The sequence below is a fragment of the Eumetopias jubatus genome, unplaced genomic scaffold (assembly GCF_037043125.1).
Source record: "Eumetopias jubatus isolate StellerSeaLion01/CBP00866 unplaced genomic scaffold, mEumJub1_p1.0 scaffold_11, whole genome shotgun sequence".
NCBI lineage: Eukaryota > Metazoa > Chordata > Mammalia > Carnivora > Otariidae > Eumetopias > Eumetopias jubatus.
This window is the reverse complement of record NW_028274817.1, coordinates 29,685,971-29,701,327: the sequence shown is the minus strand read 5'-3', so window position 1 is coordinate 29,701,327 and position 15,357 is coordinate 29,685,971. Positions and strand designations below refer to the sequence as shown.

Here is a 15,357-nt window from a genome sequence, read left to right as displayed (position 1 = left end):
GTTGCGAACGCCACCGCTCATGGGGGCCAGGCAGGAGCCATAAATTCATGACGCGGGTGGTGGGGTGTGAGGCAACTTGGTGACCACACGGCCCGGCTGAAGGGGACACTGCTGCCTGCCTCTAGCTAATTGTCACTCTGCTGCTGCTGAACTAGGCTCTTTGCGTTGTTGCCTCCTTTCATCCCCAGCTGTTCGTGTCTTGGCCACTTCTTCTTCTTCTTCTTCTTCTTTTTTTAGTGAGATATAATTCAAATAGCATAAAACCACTTACTTTCTTTTTAAAACTTCTACCAAACAGTAGGCAAAGACAGGAAAATAAGAATAAGTCAAAGTGTAGGGAGTAATGTGAAATAGGCCATAATGAGATTTGGGAATTGTGCCTGGTCATGGATTTCATTTATCCCGGCTCTTCGCCATGATGGACTGTGGCTCTCCATTTTGGATTTCTGGGAGCTGGATATACATCCCATATTCTTCCAGTTTTACTTCCTAAGCCGGAGCAGTAGTATTAGATTTCAGGATTAATCACAGCTGGGATGGGCAAGAGAGGGAAGAATGTTCAGCCAGACTCAGTGAAAGGTGTCTGAGGGGTTTTGCCAAGATGTTTCTGTTTTCCTCTAAGATTGTGTTTTAACTATTCCTGAATTCAGCCTCGTGGAAGTTGGTTGAAACTCACAGTGTTTACGATGCCATCTCTATGTAAACAGAGGGCATGTGACTGGAGAAGGGCCATGGCCGGGTGAGGGGGGGGCGGGGGGGTTGTTGGGTGTGGGTTTTGTAGCGGCCAGCCTGGAGAACTTGGAGTGAGGGCCAAAGCGGAAGTCCAGGCCTGTGAACTGTGGTGCCCTGGGGGACTCGGGCTTGCACCCTCAGGTAGGGGGATCAGACATGTTCTTCCTGTGGCAGGCCTAGACTGGCTCAGACCTAGGAGAGAGTCTGAATCTAATGGTGGGGTGAGCAGCTGACCCAGCTCTGGGAGAGCTGGCAAAGGCAGAGACGGATGAACTGAGGCAAAGGGCTGACGGTTCATGAGACGTTCTGAGAAGAAAATCTCTTCTATATTTGTTCCTATAATGTTAGCCTTTGATGTGAAGAATATTAATGAGTCTCATAAGCGAATGGGAAGGTGAGTTGGGCACGCTATTATTGTCTGATGATACCGGGGGCAATTTTACCATTGGTGCATCTAGAGTCCCCTGCCTGCTGGGATGTCCAGCCCACACCGGTGAGAAGCTTTGGTAGCTTTAGCGGTGAGCACCACCGGCCTAGAGCTTGCAGAGTTGAGAGCCAAGAACCTTTGCTGTCGGAAAAATTCAAGCTTTGATCGCCCCTCAAGCTCACAGTAGACTAACCAGGAAGCTACAACAGAAGGATCTCGGGATTCATTGTGACTCATTAGCAAATAACAGCCTACGGGAGCCATGTGCCTTCCCTTCTATTCTATCTGTGCTCCTTGGGAGTGCTGTGGCTTGACATTGGCCTGCGGATCCCGCTGGGGTTGACAGGGATTAAGGTAGGGTAGCTGGCTCCGTCTTAGAGGGAGGTGTCAATTTCAGGGTCTTTATTCATTTAAAAACTTCTGGATTTAAAAAAATCCAGGATCAGTCCTTTGGAAGATTTGAATTGACGGACAGCAACTTAACTGTCTTTTTTTAATAGATTTTATTTGAGAGAGAATGAGGGAGTGGTACAGAGAAGGAGTAGGGGAAGGGAGACAAAGGGAGAGGCAGAAGCAGGGAGCCCGATGACAACATGGGGATCAAGACCTGAGCTGAAGGCAGACACTTACCAACTGAGACGCCCAGGCGCCCCTTAACTGTGTCTGTAAACAAGGCCGAGTCCTTTCTCCTGGATTCTTTGACTGTCAGAAATAAGGGAGTCTAACGGCACGGGAGGGAGAAATGGAGTCATGAGAGAAGGTGGAAAGAAAAAAAGCGAAGGGAAGGAGGGTTAGAAAACACTGAGCCAAGTCCAGTAGAGAAAAGGGAATCAGAAGACTCCTACTTTATAAGGCCTTTTGAGAAAGCAACCACATGATCTGTAATGCGACATAAATAATGTAGCCACAGTAACTCATATAGAGGCTGCTTTAGAAAGCAAATCCTTCCTCACTAGCTGCCAGACAGTTTTGCAAGAACATTCAAGTTGATAGTGATGGGCCCTAGGGCAAAGGGGCTGGTGAAGGAGCTAGGCCGATTTCTTCACATGGGAAGATGACAAGAGCCTATATTTATGGAAAAAAAATATGCCCTTTTCCCCCCTACACGCCTTTCCACCGGCTCCGGTCAGTTGTTAAGAGATAGTCTGCATCATTTTCTGCCATTGTCACGATTTCCCCAGAGGTGCTGGCCGAGCCTCTCCATTGTTGGCTGGGAAATTGGTCATGAGGAACCCAGGCTCCGGGCGAGCTGATAATGATGTGCATTACTGCCCAAGCCACGGTTTTCGGTGGCTGGTCACTTCCTCTCACCGAGGAGGACACTGGTGTCGTGCAGCATTTGCAAAAGCTCCGACCGTTGTCTATAAGCAGTTGACCATTGTACCCCGAGCTTATGATTTGCTTTGTTCCTGGTGCTCATGTTAAAACAAGGCAAGCCTTGCCGTTGGTGAATAATTTCCTCAATTTGTACTTTTTTAGTTAATGAGAACCCACCCCATTGCCTGTCTGCAATTCCTGGGAAAGTTTTGGAGAGCAGTTTTAAGACCTCCTAGAGAATAAACTTATTGATCCCTTAGACAGAAATGCCAGTCTTGACAGAAACCTGTTCATTTACATTCTCAAGTAGCGGCTGGAAACCTCTGCTTTTTTCAACTCCTTTCCACATCAGTGAAGGTGAGATAGCTAGGGTATTTGATTTGACCTTCCCGCTGGCGCTCAGAGCTAGTTTTCCTAAGGGATACAGTGATCTATGGAATAAGGAAGAATCTGATCTTGAGGGTGGTTTTTCATTGAAAAAAGAAAAAGTCTGTTGCAGATTCTTGGCCAACCCCTGGGACACTCACCTTTGTGCCTCTTCTTGGCTCCATTTGGTCACATTCCTCTAGCTTCCTCCTCCCCATTCCCAGCAATTAAATGTTGAAGTGTCTTGGTATGTTATCGGGGTTGTAAGTTCAACTGCTTGATGTATGACTCACTTCTGCTGCCCCCTCCCCTTTTGGTTTGCACAAAAGAGAGCCATTTGTTATATATCCCGAGTCAAACAGTCCTCACTTACTCTTTTGACTGTTACGGGAGGGTTTCTTCCCTTCTGTATTAGAACAACAAATCAAGGAATTTTACCTAGGACAGCACATATGATATTAAAATAATTGCCGGGGAGGCCGAGGTCACTATGTTTATTGGAACAAATATAAAGAGAAATTTTTTAAACATTTTTTATAGGTTAGTGCATTGTGTTCTCAAGTCTACCAGACTGTCTCTCCCAGCTAATGAACAGATTATGGTCACTTTATGGATAAGGGATTTCTCAACTAATTTGTTTTTGTTTTTTGTTTTGTTTTGTTTTTAAGTAGACTCCACGCCCAGCGTGGAGCCCAACACGGGGCTTGAACTCACGACCCCGAGATGAAGACCTGAGCTGAGATCAAGAGTCAGACTCTTAACCAACTGAGCCAGTCAGGCGCCCCTAATTTGTTTTTTATGTTTAGTTTCTCCTCATTCATTGGTGACTGTTTTGTTTTGTTTTGTTTTAAATTTTATTCATTTACTTGACAGAGAGAGACACAGCGAGAGAGGGAACGCAAGCAGGGGCAGTGGGAGAGGGAGAAGCAGGCTTCCCGCTGAGCAGGGAGCCCGATGCGGGGCTCGATCCCAGGACCCTGGGATCGTGACCTGAGCCGAAGGCAGACGCCTAACGACTGAGCCACCCAGGAGCCCTCATTGGTGACTGTTTAAAACCATTTATTAGGGGCTGCTTATGTGCCAGACACTCTGAGGAATCAATGAATTCATTACCAAATATGTACTGAATACTTATTAACTCAAGGTGTTAGTGTTGCAAAGGGTAGAGAGAAGTTTCCCATGCAGAACTTAAAACCTATTCGGGGAGCTGGAACACAAAATGAAAATGGTTTAGGGGCGCCTGGCTGGCTAAGTCGGCAGAGCATGTGACTCTTGATTGCACGGCCGTGAGTTTGAGCCCCATGTTGGGCGTACAGTTTACTTAAAAAAATAATATACTGGTTAAAGGTGGTACAGAGACCAGGTGCTGTATGAGTCCAGGTCACTGTGTGATCTGAGGTCAGAGAAGGCAACTTGAAGGAGGTGGGGCCTCAAAGGGAGAAAATCAGGAGGTGAGTGTTGGAGGCAGTATGTACTGGGCGGCGGGTGTGTTAGATGAAGTTGGGTAGTCATGAGAGGGTAAATTTGGTTTGGTCCGTTCGTATCTCCCTGCACCTCAGTTTCTCCTCTGTAAAATGGAGATGATAAGAGTAATCATCATACAAGGTCATTATGAGGATTAAGTGATATAGGATGAGGAAAGCCAGAGACTGATGGTAGTCACCACTCCATGGATGTCAGCCATTTGTATTATCTTATATTATTAGTAGGATTGTGGGAGCGCCTCAAAGGTGGGGTCAGTCATGTGAGCCCTGCCATGTAGGTGAGGGAGGGTCATTGAAAATTTGAGCAGAGCCGTGACATGCTGAAATAAAGCTGACAGAAGAGTCTGTCGTAATGAGAAGCGTGAATTGTAGACCTTTCCTTCTGGACTTTGCTTCAAACTAAATAATTAAAAAATCTCCAGTGCCCACATATGGTGGAGTTATTTAAGAAAAGCTATTTGGGGGGCACCTGGGTGGCTCAGTCAGTGAAGCATCTGACTTGATTTTGCCTCAGGTCATGATCTCAGGTTTGTGAGATTGAGCCCCACATTGGGCTCCCTGCATTGGGCTTTGTGCTGGGCGTGGAGCCTGCTTAGGCTTCTCTCTCTCCCTCTCTCCCTGCAGCCCCCCCCCCCCCGCCACACGCTCGCTCTCTCTCAAAAAAAAGGCTATTTGATTTTTAACCAGTTTCCCAGAACGTAAACCTGTGTGATATATTAAAACTTGGTGGGACTGTAAGACGATATAGTGAAGAGAGATGAGTGGTAGATTAGGTTGCCAGCGTACTGGTAGGGGTTCTTCAGTGGGATGACGTTCCTGACATTCTGGTATAATTAACTGCAACCTGGTTTTCTGATAAGTCCTGGGGTTTTCTTCTCTATTATTTCTTTCATCTTTGCTTGGAACAGCTCTGAGACCCAGGACGTCTCTTGCTCTCCTGCTTTCTCCTTTTTCTCGCCGCCTCTTGTTTTCTGTTCTGAGACATGAATCAAGTAAGTTGTTCCTGCCCCATTCCTGCATTGCTCCTGGCCCACCTACTTTGCCTGCCTCCTTTCACTAAATCCTGCAGAGCGTTCCTTCCCGGGGCTCCTGGTTCATGTAACTTAGCAGTGAATGCTTACCCTCTAGGTAACAGACACAGGTGAACCCTCTCGAGATTTGCTGTATCAGATGATAAAAGGCTCTCCTAATTTGAGGATACGTGGTGCTTAAACTTGCCTCCCTTCCAACTTTGATTCAACAGAGTGACAGAAAGCCTTTGTTCTTGCTCCAGAAAGGGTCATGTGGTAAATATTTAAAAGGTTGTCATCCAGGCAGCTCAGGGTTTTAAGGAGACTTGGCAGGACCTGATCCCAGAGAATTACCTCCTTTGGCTCCCTCAGTTTTATTCTTCTGGGTGGTCTGAGTGGACCACTCATCAGGATCCATGCTTCTCATCGAGTTAGGTGGGGGAATTTTCAGCTGTGTCCACCATCTAGGAAAAATAATAAAGGGGAGGAGGAGGAAGAAGAATATGGACATCACAGAGAAATACCATCCTATTGGATGAAACCACTGGGGAATCTGAACTGGAGAATGAATTATTCATTCATTCATCATTTATTTTGCAAAATTTTATTGAGTCTAAGCACTGCTGTAGGGACTGGGGATATAGCAGTGGGTAAGACATGGACCTTGACAGTCTAAAAGAGACAGACAGCAACTAAACAGATGAATGAGTTATATCTGGATAGTGATTGCCATATGAAAAAGATAAAATGGTGTGCCGTGATGGAGGGCATGTGGTCATAGAAGGCCTCTCAGAGGAGGTGAGATTTCAGCAAAGACCTGAAAGCAGTAAGGAGTGAACCATTGTGGATACGTGGAGGGAAGAGCATTCCAGGCCAAGGCAGCAGCAAGTGCAAAGACCTGAAGGCGCTTGCCTAGGGTGTTAGCGGGGCAGCCGGTAAGCCGATGTAGCTGGACTAGCATGATAAGAAATCTAGTCCAAGAGGGGCGCCTGGGTGGCTCAGTCGGTGAAGCATCTGCCTTCGGCTCAGGTCATGACCCAGGGGTCCTGGGATCGAGCCCCATGTCGGGCTCCCTGCTCAGGGGGAGTCTGCTTCTCCCTCCTCCTCTGCCACTCCCCCTGCTTCTGCTCTCGCTCTCAAGTAAATAAATAAAATCTTAAAAACAAAAAAGAAATAAAGTCCAAGAGGTAAGCTGAGGCTAGAACAGGTATGCCATCTTAGGCTATGGTGGGGATTTGTGGTTTTAGGTGGGAAGCCATTGGAAGGTTTGGGCCAGATGCTCTACGTCATCCTCATCGGATTCTGATTCTGTTTCTATCCTTGACTTGCCTGTGTGAACTTGAGTGAGCTCTTGGTCTCTCAAGTTGCTGTTAGGTGAAATGTGGATAATGATGCTTATCTCCAGTGACATTAGAAGAATTAGCTGTTGGTTTCAAAGGACTCGAGGCCTTCAAGATGAGAGGTATGATACAGAGTAATCGCCGCTGTTCTACGTAGTCATTATTTTAACAGCTTCCCAGAAGATGAAACCCAACGTATATGCTAGACTATTAGAATGAGCTCTCACAGATCGGTTGTGGGGGCCGAGTCTGATTTCTATGGAAATGACTTAAAATTCCTTCACCGTACAAATTGTGTTTCAGGCCTGTAAGAAATTGCTTGGGGAGGGTGGCCCCTAGCCTGGGAAGGCCGCTGTGTTATTTGTTCAAGTTCAGTGAAATTCTTTGTAGAGGATGAAGAGATGGTCTGGCCCGGTCCCATTTTACAAGTGAGGGAGCAGAGAAGCAGAGTCTTGAGGACAGCTTCATGGCTGGTGAGCAGGAGTGCTGGACAAGAATCCGGATCGTGTGACTTTCAGGCATCTGCTTTCTCCCCAGACTCATGAGCTACCCGCCTCAGTGTCCCATTTAGACATAACCGCAATGTTACGGGAGGCGATTTACCGTAATTTCAGACCCCTTCCCCTCTCTGTTGTAGTGATGTGCTCTGCTAATATTGGAAGTGGCGGCTACCATGGAACATCTCTGCTTGGTGAGGCAGCTGGGCGTGAAAAAAATTTCACAGACTCGAATTTGACTCTGTGCCACAAATGTTTTGCTCTGTGTTTTGCCGCCTTCTGCCACTCTCTTTGGTGCTGGCTCTGGGCTCTGCAAGTCGATTGGGCTTGAATTTTAGGTTTGGTCACAGGTCAGATTCTAATTGGTTGCAATTTTTGCCTGGAAAATGTATCTGAATTTTTGCCATACATAATTACTGTAATAACTTTAAAAAGGGGATGTTTTGTTCATTTGGGCATAGTATGTAATTTTAGGTCATCTGGTCCCATCATTTAAATAACATGTGAACCACTGTCACGAAAACAAGCAAACCTATACAGTTGATCTTTGAACAGTGTGGGGGTTTAGGGGCACCAAGCACCTGCGCAGCTGAAAATCCATATATAAGTTTTGAGTCCCGCCCCCCCAAACTTAACTACTAATAACCTGTTGACCGGAAGTCTTATGGATAACATAAACAGTCGATTAACACGTATTTTGTAAGTTGTGTGTGTAATATACTGTAGTCTCACAATAAAGTAAGCCACAGAAAAGAAAACGATATTAAGAGAGTCATAAGGAGGGGCGCCTGGGTGGCTCAGTCGGTTAAGCGACTGCCTTCGGCTCAGGTCATGATCCCAGGGTCCTGGGATCGAGCCCCACATTGGGCTCCCTGCTCGGCGGGAGGCCTGCTTCCCCCTCGCCCGCTCCCACTGCTTGTGTTCCTGCTCTCACTGTGTGTCTCTCTCCCTCTGTCAATTAAATAAATAAAATCTTAAAAAAAAAAAAAGAAAGTCATAAGGAGGGGCTGCCTGGGTGGCTCGGTCGGTTAAGCATCTGCCTTCGGCTCTGGTCATGATCTCGGGGTCCTGGGATCGAGCCCATTCTTGGGCTCTCTAGAGGCTCAGCAGGGAGTCTGCTTTTCCCCTCAGCCCCTCACTACCCCCCCGCCCCCGCCCATGCTCTCTCTCTCAAAGAAACAAAATTGTAAAAAAAAAAAAAAGTCAGGAAGAAAAATACGTTTACAGTACTGTAAAATGTATTTTTTTTTTAAATCCACGTGTAAGTGGACCTGTGCGGTTCATACCCATGTTGTCCAAGACTCAACTGTGTGTTTCTGTGTGTGTGTGTGTAATCAGCACTATGATTAGCATTTTCCTTGTATGTGAGTCTAGACTTCTTTAGTTATAGCTCCAGGAAACTTAAATGTGGGTGAATCAAATAATGAGGAGTATATATTCTCATCTCACACACATTTTCTGTACCTATGTAGTAACATTCACTTGATTGGCATTGCAAAGCAAAGTGATATTTTCTGTTTGGACTCCTTTCTGTTGATACTGTACAAAGCCACGTGGCCACTCCCTGAAATGGAAGCTGTAGCGTTTACCAGTCTAACCTGTTAGGGTGTTCCTCACACTGGTACATTTTTGTCATTCGTTCCAAAATCAGTGATATTGAAACAAGTCAAAAATAACTACAAGCATATTATTTCTCTTTCCTGGTTTTCCTAAAAAGAAATGCTGTCTAACATGTATATATTTTGCTTATTCATGCTATGGAAAAATAGATTGTTGATATTTCAGATACTTTGCCAGAAATTAAGTCATTTTCAAGAATGAGCCTGCCAAATAATACTCTTTGCATAATTAAAGTTCTTGAAATAGTCCAAGATCATACTGGGGAATCAGATGGGCGATTGAAAGTGGCAAGCTTAAATCTTAAAGCCAACTTATGTAAGACGAGAAGCATAGGAAAGCGCTTCCGCAGTCATCACCCAGAGCCCATGTCCTAGTCCCTTTCCATTCCCGAACCGATTTTAGATCTGTCATCTGGGGGAATTTTACTATAACAGATGCTTGATACAGTCTGCAGTCTGTGGCTTATTTTTTTTTTTAAGATTTTATTTATTTATTTGAGAGAAATAGAGCATGAACGGAGCGGGGCGGTGGGAGGGAGGGAGGGGCAGAGGGAGAGGGAGAAGCCGACTCCCCGCCGAGCAGGGAGCCCGATGCGGGGCTCGAACCCCGGGACCCTGAGATCATGACCTGAGCCGAAGGCAGTCGCTTCACCGACTGAGCCACCCAGGCGCCCCGGTCTGTGGCTTATTAAAAGAAGCATAGGCTCATCAGAGAGCTCCAAATCCCCCATTTAATGTCTTAGATCAGGTCTAAGACTTTCTAGGGGAGGCTAGAGGGCTAGCATGAATGAATCCAGCAGTCTTCCTCCTTTCCCCGCTTCCTTTGGGTTTCGCTATGAGTTGTAGCAACAGGTTCCTCCTTCACTGTTGTGAATGCCTAATTTCAAACGGATGGCACAATCCCAGTGGCCTCATTGACGCAAATCTCAGCATTCGGGGCACTCAGTGACAACCGGGAGGCAACCAGTGACTCTTGGTGTTTCCCTGGCAGTGCGCTGTTAGCTGGAGTTTCAGAAGTGGGGGCATGGGACAGCGTAGGTGAGGGCAGTGAGGGGTGCAGGTGAGGTGAGTATGTACGATGGGGGGCATGAGTATGTATATATATTTTGTCTTTTGGTTTGATTTTTTAGCTGTATAGTTTTTATTTTTTTTTCAAACATTTAAAACATTTTTGTACTTATACTTGGAGTCGCGGTGACGTGAATGAAATGATCAGAATCCAGTTATGGTTTTGCAGTTAAGTGGGAAAAGGACGCAGTGGTGAAACGGACAGTGACTCGGATACAAAAATGCTTTCTCAACTTCAAAGTGTTAAAATGGGGGCGCCTGGGTGGCTCAGTCGGCTAAGCGCCTGCCTTCGGCTCAGGTCATGATCCCGGGGTCCTGGGATCGAGCCCCACGTCGGGCTCCCTGCTCGGCGGGGAGCCTGCTTCTCCCTCTCCCACTCCCCCCCGCTGGTGTTCCCTCTCTCGCTGTGTCTCTCTCAATCAAGTAGATAAATGAAATTAAAAAAAAAAAACATAATCAAGTGTTAAAAAGTCATCTGCTGTAGATGAACTGAGAGGGAAATCACTTGACTTCAAATTTTTCGTCTTAAAAAGTGAAGGTAATTGTAATTCCTAATGACTTCTCAGAGGTGTGTGAAGATTGTCCAGATATAATGGCTGTGTCAAGCCCTTGAAGGCTTTTAGTGCAAAGAAGCTGTTTAAATGTTCAAAAAATGTATCATTGCTGGTCTTTCCCCTACAGGTATTCAAGAGACGGTATTTTTACTTGACTCAGCTTACTGACGGTTCATACAGTCTCAACTCCTACAAAGATGAGAAAAACTCCAAAGAGTCTAAAGGTTGCATCTACTTGGACGCCTGCATTGACGTTGTTCAGGTAGGGCTATCGAAATCACCTTTTCTCCTCTTTCTTGAAGAGGCTTATTGATCAACTATTAAGAACCTCTGCATTTTTCTGTCGTGGTCAATGGCATCTCCATCCACCAACACATTTATACTAGGAACCTTAGAATCCTCTCCGGTGCCCGATTCTCGCTCTGTGCGAGAATTCAAGTGTTTACCCAGGCCTTTGGAGTCGGGCTCCACAGTGCTTCTTGATCTCTTACCTTCTCTCCACTCCCACTGCCCTTCCTCTGGTTCTCCCTTTTGTCCTCTCTTGCCCAGTTTTGCCTTCCTGCCCTCTGATTTGTTGCCTTGCTGTAGTGCATCCTCCGAAGACAGAGCTGGGGTCCTTCGCTTGCCTACTTAAAACCTTTTGGCTCTTGATTTATTATCTTGCAGAGGGAGAGCTAAAGCTCTTACCATGACCTTGCAGGTCATGGTGATTTGGCCTCAGCCTACCTTCTAACCTCATGCCCCCCGCACCCTGTAGACACTTTGCGCTCTAGCCACTCTAGGTGTATTTGTCTTTCTTCCACTTGTCTCTCTGCTTGGCATACACTTTCCCCTTCTCTTCCTGTTTGAACCTTATCTTTCAAGATTCCGTTCAAATGGCTCTTATGCCGTGAGATGTTTTCTGTTTCTCTCCTCACCCTCATGCCCACCACATGGAAGGGAGCTCCCCCTGCCCTGTGCACCACTGTGTTTTTTCCTCCGTCCTAGAACTGAAATCATACTCCAATTTGTGGTTCATCCTGCATATTCCTTCCAGGATTCTAGAGACCATGTCTTGCTCATGTCCGTGTCCTAGAACTGAAATCATACTCCAATTTGTGGTTCATCCTGCATATTCCTTCCAGGATTCTAGAGACCATGTCTTGCTCATGTCCGTGTCCCCTGTAATAATCAGCAGTGTTGTGCACCCAGGAGCAGCTTAACAAATGTTTGCTGATGTGAATTACTGAGGGGGCGTGGACAGAGATGCAGTGCGGCACAGGGCCGAGAGATGATCTAAATAAGAAGTCCGTTGGCCGAGAGAAGGAGCCATCACTACAGAGCCTGGGTGGCATGGCTGACTTGAAGGAGCACTTAGCTGCCGGGGAGGTGGAAGGTGCTGGTTCAGGGCACTCGTCCTACCTGAATCTTATTGTCAGTTCCACTGAATCCCACTTATTATTAATCCCACTCAAATGAGATTGTCGTGTGGATTGAATAAAAAACATTTAAAAAAAATAAAGATCTATGTGAATGAAAGGTATCTTCATGGGCGCCTCGGTGGCTCGGTTGGTTAAGCGACTGCCTTCGGCTCAGGTCATGATCCTGGAGTCCTGGGATCGAGTCCAGCATCGGGTTCCCTGCTTGGCGGGGAGTCTGCTTCTCCCTCTGACCCTCCCCTCTCTCATGTGCTCTCGCTCTCTCTCTCTCTCATTCTCTCCCTCAAATAAATAAAATCTTTAAAAAAAAAAGGTATCTTCATGTATATATATAATATATAAAATACATATACTATAAATATATTTAGTATATGAACATATATATAAAATATATAACATAAATATATAAAATATATATAAAATAGAAAAGCTTATATATAAAATAGAAAAAATATATAAGTATTTATAAATAAATAAACAGCTTTCTTATCTTACTGGAAGAAAGAGGGCACACGATTCCCAGCTTTTCTCAGTCTAGTCCGGATTTTGCCCTTCCTTTATAGTGTTCCCTGCCTCTGCTTTCCCCATCTATTTATGATTCCCCCTCCCAAATATTTTCAAATATATAAATCTTGAGGACTTGCTACAGCCGTTTAATTTCATCCTTTAATCTACTTTGAAGATGAGAAGGAGGATCTTTCTTGGTTCCTTCTTGAATGATGGCCATGTAGTGGGAAATGATGGATTCGTGAGCCTTTCTTGAAATTAATGCCGAGGTATTTAGGAGGGGGGAGAGTGTGTCACTTCTTTTGTCACGACAGAGAAGGTGGTAGTATAAAAGAAGGCGTCATCATGTTTGAGCAAAGGAGGTGGCTTTTGTTTTCCTTCTGTGCTAGTGTTCAGCATGAGTCATTTCCATATTTTTTACTGCGAGTCGCCGTCTAATGTGATCCGACTCTAGTCTTCTATTGTGCTCATTTGATGCACTTCATATCATGCATGGTACCGTGAACTTGGTATCGGTAGTGCGTTTTATGGTGTGATGTGAAACAAGTACCAGGTTTCTTTCAGATCCCATTTGAGCCTGTTTTCAAGGGCTGATTTTGAAAATCTATAAATATGCAAGACAAACTTGCAGCAGGGTAGAAATTGTTACAAACATTTGCTGATTTTTATGGTGGCAGTTGGATTCTCTAGATGTGGAAGATGGGAAAGGGCCTTACATAATAATATTCGCTCAACAAGTAGTACCTCATGCCAACTTTGTGCATATAGCACTGTGCTCAGTAGTGAGGGGAATAACAGAGGTACATTTGACACAGTCCTTCATCGTCTGGGAGTTTCTATTTCTTGTTGAAAGAAGCAGTTCTTTCATGACAGTACTGACGTGTGTATGTGCTGAGCTCAGGTAAAAATAAATAAACGAATGAAGTCTAATATTGAAAGGGTAACTAAACTAACTGAACACATGCTTTTTCTTTTTCTCTCTAGTGCCCCAAAATGCGCCGTCACGCATTTGAACTCAAGATGCTAGATAAGTATAGCCATTATCTGGCTGCTGAAACTGAGCAGGAAATGGAGGAATGGTTGCTAACTTTGAAAAAGATTATTCAGATCAATACCGACAGTTTAGTGCAAGAGAAAAAGGAGACAGTAGAAACAACCCAAGGTCAGAATTTTTAAATGATTCGTTATCGAGGTAAAGCTCTTATCTTTAATCTGTGGGAATGTCCTTTGTGTAGGGTGAATACAGAATTCTTAATCTTGAAGGTTGACCTACTTCCTCATTAGAAATAACTGTGGAGGTTGATAGATTTTTTTTTTTTTTTAAGAGTTGATGCTGCATGGGGTTCTGACACTTGAAATATAACCAGACTAAAATGGATAGGGAATTCATGGCAGATTGTCAAAAGTCCATTAAAGTTTTCCCTGTGCTTTCATCATCAAAATTCTTTGCAGTAAATCTAGTAGGAGAGGATGGGGTGAGAGAGATAGTTAGGATATTCCTCTTAGGTGATTAGTAATGGTCTGCATGGTTTGGAACATCTGCTTTTAATGAATTTGCAGAAGATGAAACTAGCAGCCAAGGAAAAGCCGAGAACATCATGGCCAGTTTGGAAAGGAGCATGCATCCGGAACTGATGAAGGTACATCTTTCTTATGGCAACTTGCCTTCAAGTGAGACAATGCAGGGTTAGCTATTAAAGTTTAAATGCTGGATTCCATTTGGCAATGTCATTTCTAAGTTAAAAACCATGGCAAATTAGTGAAACAGGTAGAGATTGTAAGAGAAAAGTTATACTCCTAAAGTTGGACTTAAAGGGCCGACTAACAGTTTGGAAAATCTTATTACTTTTTTTTTTCTAGATATCAGGAGGTACTTTCAGATTTTTGGGACTTTATTGATGTTCCTTCTTATTCAGCATAATTACTATATGTCATTCATAAAATAAATATTCTTCATTCAAGGGGCTATTGATACAGATCGGACATGATGTTCAATCTAATGATTTGCATATGTTAACTTCATATGACAATCACATATTCTGTCTATGTGTAAATACATATGTGTATATACATATGAATAATTTCATCAGATAAAGATTTTGGTGACCAGGGGCGCCTGGGTGGCTCAGTCGGTTAAGCGTCTGCCTTCGGCTCAGGTCATGATCCTGGGGTCCTGGGATTGAGCCGTGCATCAGGCTCTCTGCTCTGTGGGGAGTCTGCTTCTCCCTCTGCTCCGCCCCCCCGCTCATGCTCTCCCTCCCTCCCCTCTCTCAAATAAATAAACAAAATCTTACACCAAAGATTTTGGTGACCAGACATCATTTGTGTTAATTACTCCACTGTTTGGAGTTTGAAATGGGCTAATTTATAAAGTGTAGAGGCGATTATCATACCTATCTTAATAGGTTACATATTTTACTATGTGGACTCTATACTGTAGAAGAGTGGGTTATAACCCATTTATTCATTTAAATCCTCATTAAACCTATTTATATTTTTTACTTTGTTCCTCTTCCTAGACTAGTAAGTTACACAAGCTTAGAAGTTATTTTTTCTACTTTAATTTTATCCTTCTCTTAACAAAAAATTACCCCCCTCAAACTTCATAGTTTTTCAAAACTTAGGAACACACTCATGATCCCTTGATCTAGGTTTTCCATGATTTTGTTGATGTTAACGTATCCTTTCTGAGTCTTTGACATTCTAGGCTCTGCAGCCCACTATGTTTTTCCTAAAGTGTTGGAATCAGAATTATGTATATCCCATGGCTAGCACACACTGACTATGGAAGAGAGAATGTTTTGTCATTTATTTTTCTTTTGCGTTCAAATCTCTTGGATTCCTTTCTTTCTTTCTTTCTTTCTTTCTTTCTTTCTTTTTTTTTTTTTGTACTCCGGTGGGCTGAGCAATATTCTTGATGTTATGAGAGACGCATAAAAAGTGTAAGAACCTGATCTGTAGCTTATCATGGGTCCTAGTGGTGGTGACTCTCACCCAGCAAGCGTTTTTTTTATCCAT

General features: G+C 44.4%; 1 protein-coding gene across 5 annotated transcripts in view; it reads left to right on the top strand.

The window, feature by feature from the left end:
- The window catches only part of DOCK11 (dedicator of cytokinesis 11), a 185,504-nt gene that overhangs the window by 52,793 nt on the left and 117,354 nt on the right, over positions 1-15,357 (top strand). For all 5 annotated transcript variants that reach the window (XR_003606828.2, XM_028087762.2, XM_028087761.2 and 2 more), the window contains exons 7-9: positions 10,542-10,676; positions 13,324-13,501; positions 13,900-13,979. Coding sequence is in view for 4 of the 5 variants with exons in the window: in XM_028087762.2 (XP_027943563.1) it covers positions 10,542-10,676; positions 13,324-13,501; positions 13,900-13,979 (393 nt within the window). In the remaining variant the exon portion in view is untranslated. The remainder of the gene's footprint in view (positions 1-10,541; positions 10,677-13,323; positions 13,502-13,899; positions 13,980-15,357) is intronic.